We start from the raw sequence: 22,792 nt of genomic DNA, 5'->3' as shown, positions 1-22,792 counted from the left end.
TTGAAAGTCAGGAGAAATATTCATTGTTTTTGTGACAGGAGTCATGTTGCTACCCCCCCCCCCCCCGATTAATAGTGGCATGTGCATTTTACCTACATAGGTCATGTTCCAGAAGCATTCTTCCCTGACGTTTCACCCACATCTATGGCAGGCATCCTCAGAGGTTGTGAGGTCTGTTGGAAATTAGGCAAGTGGGGTTTATATATCTTTGGAATGGGTTGTTGTAAATTTTTCGGGCTGTGTGGCCATGTTCCAGAAGCATTCTCTCCTGACGCTTCGCCTACATCTATGGCAGGCATAGATGCAGACGAAACGTCAGGAGATAATGCTTCTGGAACATGGCCATACAACCCAAAAAACTTACAACAACCCAGTGATTCCGGTCATGAAAGCCTTCGACAATATATCTGTGGAACGTCCAGGGTGGGAGAAAGAACTCTTGTCTGTTTGAGGCAAGCATGAATGTTGCAATTGGCCAGTTTGATTATCATTGAAAAGCCTTGCAGCTTCAAAGCCTGGCTGCTTCTTGCCTGGGGGAAATCCTTTGTTGCGATGTGTTAGCTGCCCCCGATTCTTTCCTGTCTGGATTTCCCATTTTCTGAGTGTTGCACTTTATTTAATATCCTGATTTTAGAGTTTTTTAAATGCCACTAGGCAGATTTTGTTCATTTTCATACTTTCCTCTTTTCTGTTGAAATTGTCCACATGCTTGTGGATTTCAGTGGCTTTTCTGTGTAGCCTGACATGGTGGTTGTTCCTACCGGCTGTTAGGAATTGTGGGATTTGAAGTCCAAAGCACCTGGAGGGCCAACGTTTGCCCATGCAACCAATAAAACATTTAAAACTTTGTTTTATTTACCATTTTGCAGCAGAAAGGGGTTAACAAAGCAACCAAAAGAGAAAGTGTGAGTAGCAGGAAAAATATATTTGTTAAGACACAGAGGTGATTCCACTTGCCAGAATTTATTCAGAATCTAGAGGCTGGCTGCAGGCATTATTCTCCCCATCTGTTTTCTTTGTGCTTGGGTGAGCAGGGACTCTTAGTTTGAAATGAGCCTATGACTCAGCCACTGGGTTCAGATGGGGGTGGAGAGTATGTAGGTACAAGAGGAGCTCTGCTGCACAAACAATTTCCACTGTCAGCTCTTCTGCTGCTTGGGTTTGTCCAGTTTTCCCATTAAAGGTAAGTTTTAAGATTTATTTATCCTTGTCTCAGATAGACCTCAGAATTAGGGGAATGGAGTGTTTTTAATTTGTCCTCCAAACAAATGAATTTTGGGAGCAGCAACTGGATTCCAAGAATAGGGCTTGACATTAAGTAGGCCAAGGTTTCAAGTGCGCCTTGTTTGTCATTATGTATGTATACATTTTTCAATAGATCCAGAGCAAAATGTGTCTTGAAAACGAACCTCTGATTTTGCTGGAAGGTCAAATGCAGATTATATAACCCAGTGTGTACAACATTTCAGTATGAAATGAATATTACTAAAACTTCAGTTTACAAAGGCAGAATCATTGTTTTAGTGCATAGGTATATTACGGGTTAGACTCTCAGTTAACCGGCATCCACGAGGACTGGTAGGTGCAACATAAATGTAATGTCTGGTTACTTGGGAGTTACTATTAAAAGAGGCCTAGTAACTAATACTACATATACCCCATACTATACCATAAATTCTGTATTGAGTTGATATTGAAATACAGTCATTGAAAGCAAATTGAGACCAATAATAATAATAATAATAATAATAATATTTTTTTATGTTTTGCCTGACTCTCTTCATGGCTCAAGGTGGGGTACAACATACCTAAAATACACAGTTAAGGACAAACTTAGGGCCCTTTCAGACAGGCCCTATATCCCATAATCTGATCCCAGGTTTTCTGCTTTAAACTGGATTATTTGAGTCTCCATTGCCTGATAATCTGGGATAAACAGAAAACCTGGGATCAGATCCTGGGATATAAGGGCCTGTCTGGAAGGGCCCTTAGTGTAACACAGTTTTACTGTATTACAAAAATAAATATATTTAAAGTATTATTTCTTTGATTTTTTTAAAAAATATTTTGTTGCTGGTTGCTTGCTAAGAGTTCTGGTTAACTGAGCGTGTATTGTTTATATATTCAGAATGTAATTCTGCTTGAAGAAAACCAACTTTCTGTGTTTAATGTTGGTCTCTGAGTAGCAGGAACCCTAACCCTAACCATTTGTTAAAACTGAATGTTTTTGCATTTTTAAAATATACTAAACGAGTGTTTTCCTTTTTGAAAACATAGAAGCTCAGTCAAGCCAAGAGACTCTGTTGAGCGTTGTAGTGTTGTGAAGTGTTTTAGGCATGTTAATAGGCTTTCAATGGTTTTAAAGGTTTTAACTGTTTATTTTTAATACGTCCAGTGTTTAATCCTCTTTTAATGTTTGTATGTTGTTAGATTTGAGGTAACATTCTGTTGTTTTTAAAGTTAGCAGCTTTGAGTCTCTTTTTAAATAAAGCAGGATAGAAATAATAATAATAATAATAATAATAATAATAATAAGGTTGCTGTGAGTTTTCCGGGCTATATGGCCATGTTCCAGAAGCATTCTCCCCTGATGTTTTGCCCACATCTATGGCAGGCATCCTCGGTAGTTGTGTGGTCTGTTGGAAACTAAGTAAATGGAATATCCAGGGTGGGAGAAAGAAGTCTTGTCTGTTTGAGGCAGATATGAATGTTGCAATTGGCCACCTTGATTAACATTGAATTGCCTTGTTAATCAACAAAGCTAATCAAGCTGACCAATTGCAACATTTACACTTGCCCCAAACAGATAAGAGTTCTTTCCCCCACCTGGACATTCCACAGATATATAAACCCCACTTGCCTAGTTTCCAACATGTCTCACAACCTCTGAGGATGCCTGCCATAGATGTGGGCAAAATGTCAGGAAAGAATGCTTCTGGAACATGACCATACAATCTAGAAAACTCATAGCAACCCAGTGATTCCAGTCATGGAAGCCTTCGACAATACTCCCTTGTTTAGTTTTCAATATACCTCACAACCTCTGAGGATGCCTGCCATAGATGTCAGGAGAAAATGCTTCTGGAACATCGCTATACAGCCTGGAAAACCCACAGCAACCCACGAAAGCCTTCAACAACACAATGATGATGATGATAACGTGTTGGACTTGCTGTTCCCATTGATTGCTTTACAGATGTTGTTGTTGTTTACCTTCAAGTTGTTTCTGATCCCGCCAAACCATAAGGCAATCCTATATCTTTGCATACTTTCAAATGATTCCAGTCTTCTTCTTACATTATATTGATGAAAACATGTAATAAAAAGGAATGTGAAATTCAAATATAGCGAATATTTCCATTTTTACTGACTGTTTTACAGCATTCAGCAAGTCTTTTAAAACTAGAAAGAGTTTTGTCTAATTTTCAGACACTATAATCTTCACTGCAGTAATGAGATGCAGCAATTAATTTTTTGGAAAGTTTCTTCCCATGGTTTATTTCAAACTGGTACTTCCTGTTTTTCTATCCCTCAAACACAACCACTCATTCACATAAACACGGGAAAATAAAACCAACTTACTGAAGTACTATTTATCAAAAAGCCATAGTGCTAAAAAATAAATAAATCCAGAAACCCAATAACAATGATTCTCAACCTGTGGGTCCCCAGGTGTTTTGGCCTTCAACTCCCAGAAATCCTAACCGCTGGTAAACTGGCCAGGATTTCTGGGAGTTGTAGGCCAAAACACCTGGGGACCCACAAGCTGAGAACCACTGCCCTGCAAGAGAGACAAACACCAACAACACCTAATCACACTGAACTTGGTCGAGTTGGCAAAGTTTGCAGGGGAATAAAATGGAATCAATCGATGAGTCAGCCAACCAATCAGTGGATGATATACTGTAAATTTGTCATGCCTAATTAATCTCTTGGCATTTGCTAGCTCTGAGATGGGTTCTAGTACATTTAGTGATATATTAAAGTACAGTAGAGACTCAGTTAACCAGTCAAGCAAATGGCAAACAAACAAACAAAAAACAAAACAGGAGAAATAATACTTTAAATATTTAAATAAAATCATTTTAGCAGAATCATAGAATTATTGAGTTGGAAGAGATCTTGTGGGCCATCCAGTCCAATCCCCTGCCAAGTAGCAGGAAAATTGCATTCAAAGCACCCCCGACAGATGGCCATCCAGCCTCTGCTTAAACAAAGCTACTTTTATAATACAGCAAAACTGTGTTACATTAAGATAAGCTACATTAAGGTACGATAAATTTTCAGGGCTCTGTGGCTGGAAAAGTTTGAGAACCCCTGGACTAGGGTATTTAATTGTACATTTTGACTAAAAAAAGGATTTATTTTTTATTAGCGCATTGTATATACTAATGTATTGTCTTATTGCAGTGTTTCTCAACCTTTATAATACCGCAACCCCTTAATACAGTTCCTCATGTTGTGGTGACCCCCAACCATAACATTATTTCAGTTGCTACTTCATAACTGTAATTTTGCTACTGTTATGAATCGTAATATAAATATCTGATATGCAAGAGGTATTTTCATTCACTGGACCAAATTTGGCACAAATACCCGATATGCCTAAATTTGAATACTGGTGTATGTGGGGTGGGTGGTGGTGGTAATATTTCATTTGGGAGTTGTAGTTGCTGGGATTTATAGTTCACCTACAATCTAAGACCATTTTGAACTCCAATAACGATGGAATTGGGCCAAACATGGCACACAGAACTCCCATGATCAACAGAAAATACTGGAAGGGTTTGGTGGGCATTGACCTTGAGTTTTGGAGTTGTAGTTCACCTACATCCAGAGTACTGTGGAGTCAAACGATGATGGATCTGGACAAAAGTTGGCACAAATACTCAATATGCCCAAAGGTGAACACTGGTGGAGTTTGGGGGGAAATTGATCTCAAGTTGTGGTTGCTGGAATTGATAGTTCACCTACAATCACAGAGCATTCTGAACTCCACCAATGATAGAATTGGGTCAAACTCACCACACAGAATCCCCCTCACCAACAGAAAATACTGTGTTTTCTGATGGTCTTTGGTGATCCATCTGATGCTCCTTCGTGACCCCCCCCCCCCCATGGGTCCCAATCCCCAGGTTGAGAAACACTGTCTTGTTGCATTATCTTAAATGTGCATTAATTCCATAGCGTAGATCAGGTATGTGGGAGTTGAAGTTCAAAACATCTGGAGGGCCCAAGTTTGCCCATGACTTTGTGAAGATGCACCCTGAAAGTACAAAATGGTTAGCATAGCTTTTGTAGAATGAAGTTTTGCACCACTTTCTGCCATGACTCAATGCTTTGGAATCATGGGATCTGTCATTTGGAAGCACAAGCATACTTTGGCAGGGAAGGCTAAATACCGTGTAAAACTGCAACTCCCATAATCCCTTAGCTTTGAGCCATGGTGGCTCAAAGCACTGCAGATGTATCCTAAGACTACTTCCTTAGAGTTACAAAAGCTTGTGCTACAAACTTAACTCTCTCAGTCTCTAAGGTGCTATATGAGATCCCATTGTATTCTGAGATTGCAACATGATATCCAAAACTATGTAGAACAAAATTGTCTAAATTATCTCATCCATTTCTCACTGGAGATAAAGTCAAGGACACCAATCCAACACTGAGAAAGTTGCCTGAACAAAACAGGCTCAGAATGCAGAGCTTTCCCCCCCCCCCCCCTTTCCATCTGAAACACTCCGTACTTTTCCCATTCCTTTCAAGGAAAGGCCTTGGAATTTCATCTGTGACAGATGGATAGGATTGCAACAGGACGGAAAATTCTGGGTTCATCTACACTGCAGAGTTAATGCAGTTTCACTTCACTTTAACTGCCATGGTTTAATGCAATTTTATAGTGTCAGAAGTGACTTGAGAAACTGCAAGTCGCTTCTGGTGTGAGAGAATTGGCTGTCTGCAAGGGCTTTGCCCAGGAGATGCCCGGATGTGTTACCGTCCTGTGGGAGGCTTCACTCATGTCTCCGCATTGGAAGCTGGAGCTGACAGACAAGAGCTCACCTTGTCTTGTGGATTTGAACTGCTGACCTTCAGGTCAGCAGTTCAGCCAACACAAGGGTTTAACCCATTGTGCCACCATGGCTCCTGCTTAATACAATGGAATTGTGGGAGTAATAATTTAGTGAGGCACAAACTCTCTTTGGCAGAGGAGGCTAAATACCTTATAAAAGTACAACTCCCATGATTTTGTAGTCAAAGTGGTGCCAAACTGCATCCGTTCTGCAGTGTAGATGCACCCTCAGAAGAAATCAGGCACAGATGAGCTGCCCTTAGGAGAGCTTTGTAGATGGAGGAAGGATACAGTTAGGAGAAAGGGGTGAGAAAAGCCAACTGCTTAAGCAGCTTCTACTCACAAACCTCTCAAGTCTGGGTCCAAGCCTATATAAGTTGCAAACCTACACCAAATCTTGATAGAAAAATATTATTTTTTGGTTAAAACTGGCCAAGTGTCCCTCTTAATGTTCTCAATGGAGCGGGGGAGATTGTTTAGTGAGAAGAGAGTATAATAAATTTGTACTGAGGTAAACAAACTATTTTAGGATTTCTTGACTTTCCTAAGGAGAAGCTCTGTTTATCTGTGGCAGGAAAAAACCACAAGAATGTGTATGGCCCCATTAAAAATAAGTTTAAGTTTTATATGGACTGAGGGCCATTCTACCAGATGCATCTGACAAAGTGGGCGGGAATCCATGAAAACATAGGTAAAAAAAACCTTGTTAGTCTTCAGAAGTGTTGCAAGTCTCTGGGGATACATCTGCATTGTAGAATTAATGCAGTTTGACTCCACTTTAACTTCCAGGGCTCAACACTATGGAATCCTGGGATTCTAGTTTACTTACTTAGGCGATCCCTCAGTGTCCAAGTATGATGACCTTGCAAGTGTAGTCTTGGCAGTGGATCTGTAGGTAACTGTGGAGCCCTATTCTTGATCTGCATGTTCTTCCACAGTGAGGACATCAGTTTCCAGGTGGAATGTGGTCCCAGTCAAGGGTAGCTTGACATGCCTTCCTCTTGGCACGTTACTCCCTTTCACCCTCCATTCGTGCCTCTCCAAATTCCTCAGCACTGCTGGTCACAGCTGTCCTCCAGTTAGAGTGCTCAAGGGCCAGGGCTTCCCAGTTCTCTGTGCCTATGCCACAATTTTAAAGGTTGGCTTTAAGCCCATCTTTAAATCACTTTTCCTGTCCGCCAACATTCTGTTTTCCATTCTTGAGTTGGGAGTATAGTAACTGCTTTCGGAGACAGTAATTGGGCATTTGGACAATGTGGCACCAAAACTCTCTTTTTGTGTTATTATTTTCATGAGAGCTAGTTTCCATGTGTTTCTTGGTTCCCTGGCAAGAACAATTTAATATGATATTATTTAATAGAAATACAAAAGATGTTATTTAATAAAAATATTGATATTCTTTGGATATTTAGAAACAGTAAACAATCCATGCTGTTTTCCTCTGTAGTCCTCTTAGGCTGATTCTGAATTGCATTATATGGTCCATATCGAACTATATAATGCAGTTATTTGGCAGTGTAGAACTTGCTTTAGACACAATTGATGTCAAGCAGGGATAAGAGACATGATTACTGGAGTAGGAAATTCAGGGATATAGAGCACGTCATTAGATGAAAATCCATTGCAAGCCACATATGTTTTCTGTTCCAGACAGTAAATGTTGTGATTGTTTCAAAACAAACTGGTGGCGTTCAGATGGAAACCTCTAACTCCACCCGCTTCCCCCAGTGAATGCTACCTGTAGTTGGGCTAAAATTTTAAGATTCTATTTTCAGAAACTGGATTAATTTTAAAATGAGGATATGTTAGCTCTATAATTAGGCGTCTAGCTATGTGGTTGCTTTTACAACTGTTTGTGTTGAAACTGCTCAGAGGAGTCCTGTTGCCAGAATCTGAAAATGTCCACTCCAAAATGATGAATTCACTCATTCATCCGCACCACAAAGGGGGAGGGGGGAGGAGTTTGTTTGAATACATTCAGAGTTGGTGTCTCGTAGTTTATTTTGTGGATCAGTTGCCCTTTGTGCTATTTCCTGGCACAGAAATAGGGAAGGAATGGGATGTTTGTGGTTTTGAGTTCCTTGCTGAAATGATCAATTTCACACTTTTTTAGATTTCTGCTGAGAAAAAGCATACTCTTCCTATGAAATTTGTATATTTGTAGGACATTTTTCTGCTGTGCCATCAAAACTCAGAGGATGACCTTGGACAAATCATGCATTCTTAAGCTCCATCTACACTGAGCATTTAATGCAGTTTAAAGCTAGCTTCAAACTATGGCAGATAGACAACAAACTCCCACAAAAGCTCACAAAAGAAAGCCCATAATGCGCACCAGCATTCTGTGGTTTGTGTAGTCACAAGAATAATAATAACAATAATAATAATAATACAGTGTATTTATATTCTTCTTTATCTCCTCGGAGGGACTCAGAGCAGATTACAGTATACACATATAAGGCAAACATTCAATGCCATTTACACAGTGAACAACAATGACATACCATACACAGACAAAGGTAAAGGCTTTCCCCTTTTCATCACCGGCATCTGGAGGTGATGCTCAACTCCGGCCATGGGGAGGTGCTGTTGTTCCATTTTGCCATGCTGAGGAGCCTGTTGTCCAGAGACATCTCCAATTGTGTTTACCAACATGTCTGCATGGAGCACCCTTTTACCTTTCCACCGAGGTGTTACCTACTGATCTACTCGCATTGCATGCTTTCGAATAGCTAGGTAGTCAGAAGCTAGGGCCAACAGCAGGAGCTTACCTCGACACACGACTTCAAACTGCCAACCCTCCAGTCAGCAGATTTCCTTCAGGTAGCAGTTTAAACTGCTTTGCTACTGCGGCCCCATCTGGACCTCAGGCTGGTTCCAGGATTTCTCATGTAATTATTGACCTTATAAAGCCATTTTGTTCAATGCTTTAAATTGCATTACATGATCAGTGGGGGGAGGGGGGGGGCATCTGTCCCAGAACATGCCATGATAGGTTCTCCTTAGGGTCACCAAAAATGGAAATTATGTGAAGATGAACAACAACAAAACTAGTACTTAGGGTAGAATGTGTGAATTTTTGTTAGGGGACCCTCAAAGTTTTTTCAGGCTGCAGCTACACTGCCCTGTATCCCAGGATCTGATCCCACCTTGAAGGAGCTGGGGGTGGCCACAGCTGACAGGGAGCTCTTGTGTGGGCTGGTCCATTAGGTCACAAAGATTTGGAAGCGACTGAATGAATAAACAACAACAATCCCAGATTATCTGACAGTGTAGACTTGTATAATCCAGTTCAAAGCAATTAATCTGGGATCCGATCCTGGGCTATAGGGCAGTGTAGATCCAGCCTCAGTACAATAAATCCAGATTACACTGAGAGGGGTTTCCCCTCCAGATCTAACTCTCATTATATTATCTTTCACTTAACAGAACCTTCAGATAGACTGTCAGAGTGATTTACGGATAACCCAAATGAGTGCTAATCATCATGCCAATGGGATGGAGAAGTCAAGCGATCAAGAATCTCTGCAGTTGACCGAAAACCTTACTACCAGTACTACCCATGATCTGGGGGAAGGCAAGTCAAAACAGAGCAGCCACACTCTTACTATTTCTTCACAATTCAGAAATCACGGTAAGGTCAAAGAGTGTATCTTTTACTTGAAATGTGGAGCATGGAACTCAGTGCTATGTTCATATTTTGAAATCAAACTACAAGCTGGCCATAAATACGTGGAACAGTAAACCAAGATTATAGTGCATCCTTTCTTAAGGCTGCTTGCACAATGACCTAAACAAACCAGAAACAATGTGTTTATCAAGCCAACCAAACAGGGAATTATGGCTTGTTGTGATCTCTATGAAATCTGACTTGTTTGGAGAGGGAGAAAACATAATTTGGGATCCTGGGCTTGTTTGGCATTTTTGATTTGTTTAGGAATTCATGTTAATAGGACCAAGCTTTTATTGGGTCTCTCCTGCGACCCACTGGCGCCCTGGCCACTCCCAAACCCCAGCTGCCTTCCACATACCTCTCCCATGGTGTGGACCTAAAATAGTCCAATTACTGAAATGTCAGCATTATATTTGAAATGTGCTAAAAGATATTTTTATGGATTGCTGAAAAAAAAACCAGAATATTTGCAACACCCTAAATATAAATACATTTAATGGACTCCAGCCCACTTAATTGGAATGCAGGGCCCATATATAGGATGATGTTTTCATTATTATCGTATATACTCGAGTATAAGCCAAATTTTTCAGCCCTTTTTAAGTCTGAAAAAGCCCCTTTCAGCTTATACGTGAATATAGGTTATTTATTATTTTACTGTATTGTTATTATTATTATTGTACTCTATTATTGTTGTTACATTTATTATTTTATTCTATTATTATTTTACTCTTTTATTATTATTACATTTATTATTTTACTCTATTATTATTGGAAGGATACATAAGCAATTTACATTGAAGAAGGTTAGAATAATGGTTTAATCAGAGTTGGACAGTCTTATTAAATTACAGTTTTACGTAAATATTCAAAAACATTTAACTTACTGATGTCTCAATTAATGTAATTTTATTGGTATCTATTTTTATTTTGAAATTTACCAGTAGCTGCTGCATTTCCCACTCCCAGCTTATACTCAAGTCAATACGCTTTCCCTGTTTTTTGTGGTAAAATTAGGTTGCTCAGTTTATATTCGGGTCGTCTTATACTTTATATACGGTGCTCCATAAAGCTTAATACAAAAGAAAATGTCTTTAAACTGCCAGAAGATTCTTTTCTTCCAGCTGCAACAAACAAACTCAGCAAACCCTATGAGAATGAGTACATTATAATACTGTACTGTGTTCACTTGTGAATCAATTTGAATACAATTTCAATAAAAGTCTAGTCTAACATATTGGGAATGGATAGGGATATTTATTCTGCATGAGAGCTTTTTTCCAATGCCAGTTTGAAGCTTTCAGAGCTAGTGGATGGGATTTAATTTGGGCCTATAGAAAAGAGGGGAAAGGGTTAAAAAGAACCACTTTCCCCCCATTATGATCCTGATCCTCCTTGCCCTTAAGACATGCACACAAGGTTTCTATTTAAATCCAAAACAAGTTGTATATTCAGTCTAGTTTGGAAGTGAATGTTGTAGCTGGGGACACAGACCTGTTTGACATCATCTCACTTGTTAGATGACATGCTACCCTTTCAAGGAGCATCTGACTTTGATTCAGGCTGGCCCAATAGTTCATGAGAAGCAAACTGTATTCATTATTTGCCTTAGACATGAGTCCCAGAGATTTTCTGTATGTAATTATAGAACATTACTGTCACAGTAGATGTAACCAATGACAAGATTGGATCACAATTCTGTCCTCTATTTGCTCTCAGAGCCTGAACCTGATCTTATGAAGTCATTGCTTGCACAGCAACAGGAAGTTAACTACACTTTTATAGAAGCTGTATTAATCAGTATGTAATTTCCCCAGCAGTTCAGGATAATACTGTGACCTGTGATGCCAGCAGTTTGTACATTTGGATCGATAAGCACATACATGTGCATGAACTGATCATAAACTTACACATATAATTCACTTGGCATCAGCAGCAGGGTGGAAATATATCAAGGATTTTTAATCATTTTTTTAGGTTTGCTAAGTCAATACAATGCCTCTTCTTCATGTCAGACTGTTACGTGTTTGAATGTTTATTTCGAATTATAGATTAGGATTGGTTTGGTTTTTAAAAAGAGAATGAATCATGCCGATTTCTCAATTGCTGCTTGTGTCTGCTCTGTTTAGACACAGAGCGCAGATACTCCTCTCATCCAGGAAGTCCACAATGTTCAAATAATCCTGAAGAAGCTCAAGGCATTTTCTTCCAAGCAGGGGGTAAAAGAAACCAAGACTACTATACTACCCAGGACCAATTTGGACACAGTTGCAACGGCGTGAACACCGCTCCACAGTTCCAAGCACCAGAGAAAGTGACTCTTGTCGTGGATGGCACTAGATTTGTTGTAAATCCCCAGGTTTTCACGGCTCATCCTGATACAATGTTGGGGCGGTAAGTGGTGTCACTTCTTCAGATGGAAATAGAGGGTTGTTGGCTCTCTTCATGGAAGACACTGGGATTCAATAGAGCCTCTGTGGGGGAGAAACAGGACAGAACAGTAGCTTTTGTATATTTCTCTTTATTACTCTTACCCACTGAATTACCCCTTGGGTACAAGCCACTTTCAGGACATATAGATGGAAGGAAGGTAAGAAGGAAGACAGACAGACAGACAGGCCCTCTACAGCTGCAGAAGTAGCTTTTCAGAAACATACTGGGCTGCAGGAGAGAGGAAGAATTACAGATATCCTTCTCCTAAGCACCACTGTGAATCCAACTCAACATATAGCTGCTAACATCTTCTTGTTTCTTCGTAGTCTCTGTGAAATTGCACATATGGGTCTTGTGTGCAGGTGCAAGACAGCTCGGAAATTCATGTGAAATTCTCACGTTCCTACCCATTCTCGCTGTTCGTCATGCCTCAGTTTCTGTAAGCTGCTGTCATAGCCGCTGAGGAACCGAGGTGCTAGCCCCACCTGACTGCTATATCGTCAAGGTGGATGGAGCTATCACCAAGAGTTTCTTAAAGCTATAGAGAATCCTGAGCTGTTTTGCACCTGTGCACAAAATCCATATGTGCGATTTCACAGATGACCATTCGAAGAAAGATGGTTACAGGTAAGCAATCCAACCATCTTACACTCAGCAAGGAAATGTTACCCATCTAGACTTCAGCTCCACCTTAGGAAGCATGATCAGAGGTCACTGGAGAAATTCTAGGGGTTTTAGTCCAAATTGAAGGAATTCTGGGGTACAAAGTACAAAGAATAGCTTTCTCAAGACCTGGTTTTAGAAGACTTTCAGATTTTAGAGCACCCAGTTTAAATATGGGTTATTGTAGGTTTTTGTAGGTTTTTCAGGCTGTATAGCCATGTTCTAGAAGCATTCTCTCCTGACTTCACAACCTCTGAGGATGCCTGCCATGGATGCAGGCGAAATGTTAGGACGAATGCTTCTAGAGCATGGCCATACAGCTCGAAAAACCTACAACAACCCAGTGATTCCAGCCATGAAAGCCTTCGACAATATATTTTAAATATGTTGGGCATAATGACACCGTGGAATTTTGATAACATTAGAATTATTTTCCTTTGGGTTTGGAAATGCACAGTTTTGAAACTAATTGGATTTAGTTCAGGGTAAAAGCATCTATGGTTTCTTCTGTGGACTCAGATGTGATGGATCAGTTTATGGTCCACAGAAGAAAGGCATCATTATTTTGCAAATATTTTCTAGGAATTGAGTTTATCTCTTTCTTTAAAGCTCCTATATGTGTATGCTTCCTTGGAAGCTGCTGCTTGCTCTATTTTAATGTAAACAACAGCTTTTTAGCAGTAAAAAGATTGTAGGCAGTAAGCCAGCATGGCAGGATTAACGCCCCTCGCTGTGCCTTGATATGGATTAAGAGTGTCTATATCTAGTTTTTCTAATCTGAAGTTTGACTAGTAAAAGCATGCTTTTAGCCACATAGTTAAAGTCATGCATAGTGATCAAATCCAAGTTTTATATACTTGTTTATTAGCAACAGAAACCACAGTTTCCTGGTTTGGAAAGTTCTGAAACCAAAGAGTGGGAAACGGGAAGGGAAAAGAGTACACGGGCACCAATTCATTCTTGGAATGCTAAGCCAGGGTTTGCTGGGACAAGATTATTAGGACAGAAGTGGTCCTGATCTAGATCTGCATGCTTTTCTTCTGGCAGCAGAAAATGCTATCTGTTCATCAAAGAACCTCAAATGTTCATGATACCTAAATGCATACACTGTCCCCCTCTGTGTGACCATTGAGATCTTCCTGGAGGTTTCATATAAGTCTGAGATCTCCTTGAGAAACTTCTAGGAGTAGGACTTTCCAGTGAATGCCCTTCCAATTGATATGAGTCTCTGTTTCTGTTGTTAGTCTCTATTGAAGGCGTTTCTTTATAGAAAAGCATTTTCTGACAGATGCATTCCAGCCACTGTTTTATTAAGTTACTGATTTTATTATAATTTCCCTCTCACACACTCTCTTTGATACTTTGCTGTTGTAATCTGTGGATAATACCGCAACAAACTTTTTGATTCGATGTCATTTATTAATGTCATAAATAAGTATAAATAACTATGGTATGCTCAAGTAATAGTTTGCATTTATCTGAAGTATTTGTTCTTTAGCTGCTCTGAATGTTGTTGTCTGTTTAGCTGTGTGCCAGTAGAGATGACTTAAGAAACCTTGTTTGCTTTCAGAATGTTTGGTCCAGGACGAGAATACAACTTCACTCGGCCAAATGAGAAAGGGGAATACGAAATTGCAGATGGAATCAGCTCCACGGTTTTCCGGACTGTGCTGGTGAGGAAGCCCACAAAGTTGGAGAAGGAGTGCTGTTCCTCCTGTCTGTTACATCCTTATTCCTCCTTTCAAGTTCAAAAGATTTTCAGCCTTCTCAAATAGCATATTCTTTTCTGTTTATAGACCTTAGGGAGGTTTTTTTCTCATTTCCTTTCCATATCCTATTTCAAAAATGGTGTTTGCATTGTATCTTATTAAGTGAATATCTTCTAGTCCTGTACTCCAAATCATGTTTGGTATTTGCAGTTTTTGGGAACACTGCAAACTTCTAAACCTGGAAAAGTTTAGAGCAGGGAAGCATATTTTTGGTCTTCAGCTCCTATTAGATGTAGCCAAGAGAGAAAATGCTGAACGTTGTTGGAAGTTGAAGTGACACAGAATCTAGAGCAAGGGTTCTCAAGCTCTGGATCTCCAGATGTTTTGGCCTTCAACTCCCAGAAATCCAAAATCTGGTAAACTGGATGTTATTTCTGGGAGTTGTAAACCAAAACACGTGGAGACCCACAGGTTGAGAACCTCTGATCTAGAGGATTGTATGATTCTCACCCTGTTTTAGAGTTTGAGGAAATGTTGACTGGGGGATTCTGTGAGTTTAATTTTTTTAAGGAATGTACATTGTTCATGTTTTTCATTCGCACCTGGAGGCTACTGTGCTGGGAATTATTGAATGAGAAATTGTTCAGGATTCTTAGTATGTCATTCTGATATTTCTGAAGGAATAAAAGAATACAAATATGCAGTAGTCATACAGAAAATGCTTTGTCTTTTATACTTTCAGGATTATTACAAAACTGGAATTATTAACTGTCCTGATGGGATTTCTATTCCTGATCTCAGAGACACATGTGACTATCTTTGCATCAACTTTGACTTTGACACAATCAAATGTCAAGATTTAAGTAAGTATAGTGAAACTTAAAGGAAAGATATTTCAAAGCTCTTCATGTGTCTGGCCATTCTGTTTATATAACATTATGAATTTACAGAGTGGGATTGGCAATGTCCAGTTCTGTGCAAAAGACTCAACATGGTTTGTTTCCTGCTAGGTGCATTATTGCATGAATTATCTAATGATGGGGCTCACAAGCAGTTTGATAGCTACCTAGAAGAGCTAATTCTCCCTATAATGGTGGGCAGTGCCAAGAAAGGAGAACGTGAGTGTCACATTGTGGTATTAACAGAAGAAGACATAGTGGACTGGGATGAAGACTACCCACCTCCAATGGGAGAGGAATACTCACAAAGTAGGTGATCTCTGTGTGTGAGAAAATTATTTTAAAAATACACTAGATTATAAACATACCTTATTGTATTATAAAGGGCCTGAGATGAAAAAACTAACATTTTTATTATATAAGAGATAATTTTTACAAAGAAAAGAAGCTGCTATTTGACCACACAGTCCAATACTTCTCACATTGCCCCCCCCCCAAAAAAACAAACGAACATTGTTTTGTTCCATAATGTATGAATATAGGATTTCGTCTTTTAATTTGAGAAAGAAAGGGGTTTTTTGCTATGTGGAGACTGATTTCCAGGAAGCAGTTGCTGTTAACTGTGATATGCTAAGTGTAGTAGGTTTCAACAATGGATAGGAGTGTATTTCCACAATTAAAGCTGACTTGCCAGTTGCATCTTTTCTTTGAAATGCCAGACTTGGCATTCACATTAACATCCCATTTGGATTACTGGAACACACTTGGTATAAGGCTGCATTTGAAATCTGTATGAAAATTTCAGTGCATACAAAGTACTAAAGTCAGAATTTAATGCTTCAGACTCACTGAAGTTTTCAAACGGTTTTCAAAGGCAGTGTCATACCAAGTGTGTTACAGTACTCCTTTGTTGTATTAGCTTCTCTGGCAACTGGTGATTTCCAGCCATAAAATGAAGGTTGTAATCCAGTAGTTCCCAAACTTTGGTCCTCCAGGTACTTTGGACTTTAACACTAAGAATCCCAAGACGGTTTGACCAAATCTCAGAAGTTCTGTGAGCTAGCTAGCAAATATCTAGAGGACCAAAGTTTGTAATCTGTGATATACCTCAACAAACTCTTTGGTGTGATATCATTTATTAATGTTTGGGAATCACTTTTGTAATCTAGAGAACTGTACACAGCTTTGACCCAGACAATCTGAAGGGTTTTATTTCCCCATATACGCCTGTTCTTCAAGTGTTTAGATCCTTGGGGAAAGACTTCCCCTTGTTTCCAGCACTATCACGGGCACATTTGAAAGGTCTTTCTTGTTGGATCTCTACCAGAATATGCAATGCCCTCCCATGAGAGGCTGGGTGGCTCTCCTTGCTGTGCTCATGCTGGCAGGCAAATATCTTTTTGGGTTACTGTGAGTTTTTTGGGCTGCATGGCCATGTACCCTGCAGCATTCTCTCCTAACATTTTGCCTTCATCTGTGGCTGGCATTTTCAGAGGTTCTAATATTTTATCACACTGCCTCCCTTTCCTTTAATAATAGACATCTCCACAGTCTTCCTCTCACACCATCATTCACTGTTCCCCAAAAGTAGGTGGAGACCCACAAATGAACTAATAAGGAAGCTTCTTCCCATTAATTTCAGTGGACTGGGGCTAAGGGCGCAAATTTGTACTGGTTTGTGACACTAGGCACAAGAAGGTGGCACTTTGATTCAATCCTTTTCCCTAAGTACAATAAATATCCCATGGTTACACTTTTTTTGCAAGCCTAAATGCTGAAAAAATATGTGCAGCTTTGTCATTTTATTTATAGCATATAATTATAAAATGAAAAACTTTTCTGCACTCTCACATTTCACAGTGCAGGCTGATTTTTATTTTTCTTCCTTGAATTACAATTTTTATTCTTTATTCTCTCACTTTTAGTATGTTCTTGGTTGAATAATTGAATGCTAATGCTTATTTGTAAAGGCTGTCAGACAGTTAACTTCTGTTAAATTGTCAGAAGGTGCATATTTTTCTACATTATTAGTTAAGACTCTTTCCTTCCTTTTCCAAGTTGTGTATAGCAATAAGCTCTATAGATTCTTCAAATATATTGAGAATCGGGATGTGGCGAAAGCTGTGCTGAAAGAACGTGGCCTGAAAAACATTCGGATTGGCATTGAAGGCAAGTATAGTACTTCTTAATGGTTTTTAGGAAGAAGCCAGCAGGAGTTTCCTTTCAGACTAGGGTAGACAATTGTGCCTTTGCAGATGTCTCTAGACTGCAGTTCTTATAATTCTTCCCGTTGTCTGTGTTGACTAGGATTATGCTAGGAGCCCCGGTGGCACAGTGGGTAAACCCTTGTGCTAGCAGGACTGAAGACCAACAGGTCGGAGGTTTGAATCCGGGGAGAGCACGGATGAGCTCCCTCTGTCAGCTGCAGCTCCCCATGCAGGGACATGAGAGAAGCCTCCCACAGGGATGGTAAAACATCAAAACACCCCTGCGCAGTACCCTTGCAGATGGCCAATTGTCTCACACCAGAAGCAACTTGCAGTTTCTCAAGTCACTCCTGACATGAAAAAAAAACCCGTAGGCTTATGGAGGTTATGGTTATAGACTCTTGTTCACCAGAGTCTAGTCCAACACTCAAACCACTATGACATGCTGGCTCCATGTTGACATGGTTTTACTTCACAATCCTTCCATACACAACCCCCCCCCCCCCATGCCTTCCATAGTTCATTGTTAGAGAGAGAGAGGCAATACTTCACTTCAAAAGCTATGGTTTGAGAAAAAAAACACGTTTGTGTGGTTGATGATAAATGCATTTGTGAAATGACAACTCATCTGCCTCCTCTTTAATGGATCTGTCATCCCAGGACTCAGCATATCCGAAGCAGGCATTTTAATTACCACCTTTCCCCACATGACCCTGCCTCTTAAAACAGTCCAATTAGGTCTTGCTCCATATCCTCCAAATGTTGAATTGTAATCTGCTGTATTATGGTTTTATTATATTTTTTATTGTTTACAAGACAAAGAGAGACTGATATATGAAATTGTAATTTGTAACTGGTTTGTATTTGCAATCCTTATGTATTCACTAGTTTAGGAAATAGGGACTGTCAAAGTTCCTCAGTCTCCATTTACTGGGCAGCAACTGCTGCAAATGACTGGTTTCTGTTCCCCTTTTGAATGGGAAGTAGCTGACTGATGTTTCCATCCACCCCCTGTGTGGGGTAATTGTGATAAGGACCCTTTTCTGACTGTTGCACAAGAGATCACTCACAGAAAAGGTTGTGAATGTCAGTTGTTGCCTTCTGATCCATAAAGAAACAAATCCTTGTTGCTCACAGGCTGCTGCCTCATAAGTGAGGATTTGTGAGATGGAAGACAGTACTTAGCTACATAACTAAGGTAGCTGTGTAACTAAGGTAGGTGGTGCAGAATTCCAGCTGTTGTATAGGAGGCTTTGAAGTGTACAAATATTGATTTTAGAAATCCTTTCACTTTCCTGGATACATAAGGAATGCTTATAGAGATCAAAAACTAGCTAATGATGATAATGATGGCAAAATAACTGCTTTCTAGGCTATCCCACCTGTAAAGAGAAAGTGAAGAGGCGGTCTGGAGGGCGCTCAGAAGTTATTTACAACTATGTGCAACGTCCATTCATCCAGATGTCTTGGGAAAAGGAAGAGGGGAAAAGTCGCCATGTTGATTTCCAGTGTGTTAGAAGCAAATCCCTAACAAACCTTGTGGCGGTGGGTGCCGATGTAGCAGAAGACCAGGAGATTGTGCTCCATCACCCTCCCCAGGTAGACGAACTTGACAGGTTGAATGCCCCATTTTCTCAAATGGATTCTAACACTCTACCAGATTAACATTTTAGCTGACTGCAAAGATGTCTCAACAGATTTGGTTGATGTACTGAACTAAATACCTAGGGTATCCTGCCATCAGTTGTCTTATAACTGGATCTCTTACCAGCTATTTTACTCTTGAGTGGCTTTAAACAGATTGGACTGATACAATTTTGCCTGCTTCTGAGCACCCCAAGCATTCTCCAAATAGCACCTGGACCTGAGACTCAGTTCTGACCTCATCTTTGACAACATGAGCAACTCAGCTGAAATGGTATGTGTTATCAGCATCAACTGAAGATGGTGGATTGGATTCAGATTGGCCATTCCATGAATGGAAAGACTCTTTCTCTTCCCCAGAAAGCCCTGGATTTTATTGGAAGCAATGTTCATTCACCCCTCTCTGTCCCTGTAGACTTTCATACTTTTGTAGAAGGACCCCACCGTCTGATCAGTTTTCAGGAGCTAAAAGGCATTGGAGGGAGGAGTCCCAAAAGTTGCCGACTTGCCCCTTCTTTTTTGGGCAAGGGTGGCAGAGTTGGGTGATAGATTTGTATTGCAGCCTGGCATTTTGAAGGCAGGCACATGCATACTGGGACCAAGCTTTGTGAAAGCTGTGATAGCCCTCTCCCAATATATTGTGAGGCAGAGTCCCAACCTTGCTATCTCAATCTCCATTGAGAGTCCCATCTCCTAAATGTAGCAATGAAGATTCTGAGAGAGGATGGGAATCCTTGGGACTTCTTTCAAGACAGATTAATCCTATGGGCTAATCTGTCTTGAAATATTAGCCCACCTGCCTCCTCCCTAAAGGCAGGTGGAAGTCTATTGAACTTTACTTCTGATCCAGTCCAATGAATCCTTTCAGCAAAGTTGTGTGCAATCACACAGAATTAATTCAAGAATTCCAGAGCTGTTTTCTAACTTTACTCCTTCAGCATCTCATATTTCAATTTTATAGACCACTTAATATCAGGGAGATGCTGAATAGATAACACTATGTACCATGACTTTTGTTCCTGGGTTATAAATGTCATTTCCTAATTGGTTCTATCATAAAAACATGGAAAATTTTATTAAACTGCAAAAACTTTTGTGAGACTTCCTGCAGCACATTTTTCTATAGTTTTTCAATGAATATCTCATAGAATCTCAAACAAATCAACATAGTTTGTGGTAGCTGCAAAAATGAAGTTTCTTTAGTATAACAACTACTTTAAAAGTAAGTGCCGCACAATAAAACAGGAAACAACACTTTCAAACCAGGAACATAACATTTTTCAATTTTTGTTACATAGTGTAATAAAAGTGCAGATACAGGGATGCAGAATCTCCTAGTTTTGGCTCGCACACACAAAAAATTGGATCTGAAGACATTTACATCATTTTCTGTAAGCTTCCAGTGAACTTACATAGCTTTGGTTCTTTAGGATGGAGAGGGTAGGTTTCAAGGAACAAAATGCCAGGCTGCGCCACCACAAAATGCTGCATTTTCAACTCAGGGCAAAGTTATTATTGTCCGTGTAGTCTATCCGTATTATATATATGCCATATTTTGTATACAATGACTAGTAAATTCAGGCAGAAAGTGATGAATTAGTGAAACCTGCAAAGTACTCTTGATGTATACATGTGCAAAGAACATCTGTATTGTTGTGTTGCAGTCTGTAGTTTGTCCTTTCTTCCAAAAGTCCTGTGATTAAATAATAATGCTTTAAGGTAACAGTGTCTTTGGCATTCTATAGCTTTGTGGACCAAAAGACCAGGTGCTTTCTTCTTCAGACAAAGGACTGTCTCTTTGATCTTCTGAAAGAATTACACTGGCATAAAAGCTGATAATGCAGGTGCATTGCTTAAAAATTCTGCTTTTTCACTTGCATATCCTGGTTACTACTTCTATCTATGTTGCTTTACAGCTTACATATTATGAAAGGAAGCAATGTATTCTTGTGTTGCTTTTTCCAGCTTGTAAAGCAACATCGATGATCTGAATTGATTCAGCAAAGGGTGCACAGCATGGTTCATAGAACAACTTTATTTAGAATGCATACAGGGAAATGTTTCCCATTTTTAAAATCCTATGGATGAAAGCTGATCACATTTCTTGCTTCTATACATCTTTCCATGTATAAGGTGTATTCTAATGGGTAGGTGTAAAGGATAATGCACATTCAGTAGGTCATGTATGAAGGTAGTTATCAGATGGCCTTGCTGAATGTCTGACCTGACTGTTCTGTAGTGTCACTGTAAACAAACCATCATTCTGTGCTTGCTCATGCCAGCTCAATCGTTCATTCTAAAACTCAATCACATACAGTAGCAGCATTCTCTGTAAAGCAAAGAAAAAACATTTTCTGAATTATAATCTTTCTTTTGAAAAAAAAATCTAAAGCAGTGGTTCTCAACCTGTGGGTCCCCAGGTGTTTTGGCCTACAACTCCCAGAAATCTCAGCCAGTTTACCAGCTGTTAGGATTTCTGGGAGTTGAAGGCCAAAACACCTGGGGACCCACAGATTGAGAACCACTGATCTAAAGTGCAATGGAAGACATAAATGTTGGACTAAAGAATAAGCAGAGGAATTTGGAGACTTCAGTGCTTGAAACTAGAAGAATTACAAAAAATACTTTTGAACAGGGAGATGCCTCCAAGCACCTCAATTTTGCAGACTCAAAACACCATCTCTGTAGGACCACATCTGAAACTACTTGATTCTGCCACCTAACGAAAATAGTTTTGCAGACGCAGAGAGGGGAAAGAAACCTCATTTTACATTTTCTGAGAATGAGTTGCCCTAGGCTGCTATTACTTTCAATGAGGTCATGGTCTGCTTAAATTCTGCATCCCTGCACTCATGACTTATTATCATGTATGAGTCTAGAATTTGTAATCAAAAAATCAGCCTAAATATTTCGGTTGACTTATCCATGGGTCATTGTAAGTACAGTATTTCAGTTCTTAGTGAAAACAGAACATTCTTCTCTAAGTGGCAAAAGAGAAGTGCTTAATCTGTCTTGGAAAAACCTAAAAGCAGCACTGGCTCCCTGTATTCTGCTGCTGCTGCTATTTAGAAATACCTGGGCAGGAAAATGACTGTGGTGGCTAGGTGGCTGGCTTGAGGCTGCACTGGCATTGTCCCTTCTCCATAGAATGAGCCTGGATTTACCCATGGAACATATTAAAATCCATATTAGTCCCCAACCTGACCTTGATTTATACATGAGGTCAAACTTGTACACAAGTATATATACTAATCATTTCACTTTTAAGGAATATTCAATCTGTATTTATGGACTTGTGCAGATTTGATTTGCTTAAAATTTTCTCTTTAGGAATCTAGATACTTCAGTGTGCCTCTCTGGTCAACTCCCACACTGGAGGACCTAGAAATTCCTAAAGATGCTCTAGGTCTTCCAGTGGGATTCTATAGACAACTTCCAGCAGAGGAAGTATCATGCTGAAGACCTAGAGGTTCTTAGAAAGCTGCTTTCTCATATAG

The 22,792-nt window shown here is 39.7% G+C and overlaps 1 protein-coding gene across 2 annotated transcripts; it reads left to right on the top strand.

The window, feature by feature from the left end:
• The first annotated feature begins 1,055 nt into the window (after positions 1–1,055).
• KCTD20 (potassium channel tetramerization domain containing 20) lies at positions 1,056–21,018 on the top strand. 2 transcript variants are annotated; one of them, XM_060773153.2, is made up of 8 exons: positions 1,056–1,183; positions 9,497–9,701; positions 11,870–12,134; positions 14,407–14,509; positions 15,288–15,408; positions 15,556–15,753; positions 17,503–17,613; positions 19,024–21,018. In XM_060773153.2, the coding sequence occupies exons 2-8, from the start codon at positions 9,539–9,541 to the stop codon at positions 19,314–19,316; spliced, it is 1,254 nt and encodes a 417-aa protein (XP_060629136.2). In that variant the 5' UTR covers positions 1,056–1,183; positions 9,497–9,538; the 3' UTR covers positions 19,317–21,018. The 2 variants fall into 2 exon arrangements, with proteins under 2 accessions (XP_060629136.2, XP_060629137.2); XM_060773154.2 differs by having other exon boundaries at positions 1,066–1,183; positions 11,957–12,134.
• Positions 21,019–22,792: the final 1,774 nt, after the last annotated feature.

This window comes from Anolis sagrei, chromosome 4, assembly GCF_037176765.1.
Source record: "Anolis sagrei isolate rAnoSag1 chromosome 4, rAnoSag1.mat, whole genome shotgun sequence".
NCBI lineage: Eukaryota > Metazoa > Chordata > Lepidosauria > Squamata > Dactyloidae > Anolis > Anolis sagrei.
Note: the sequence above shows the minus strand (reverse complement) of the source record. Positions and strands in the feature narration are given on the sequence as shown.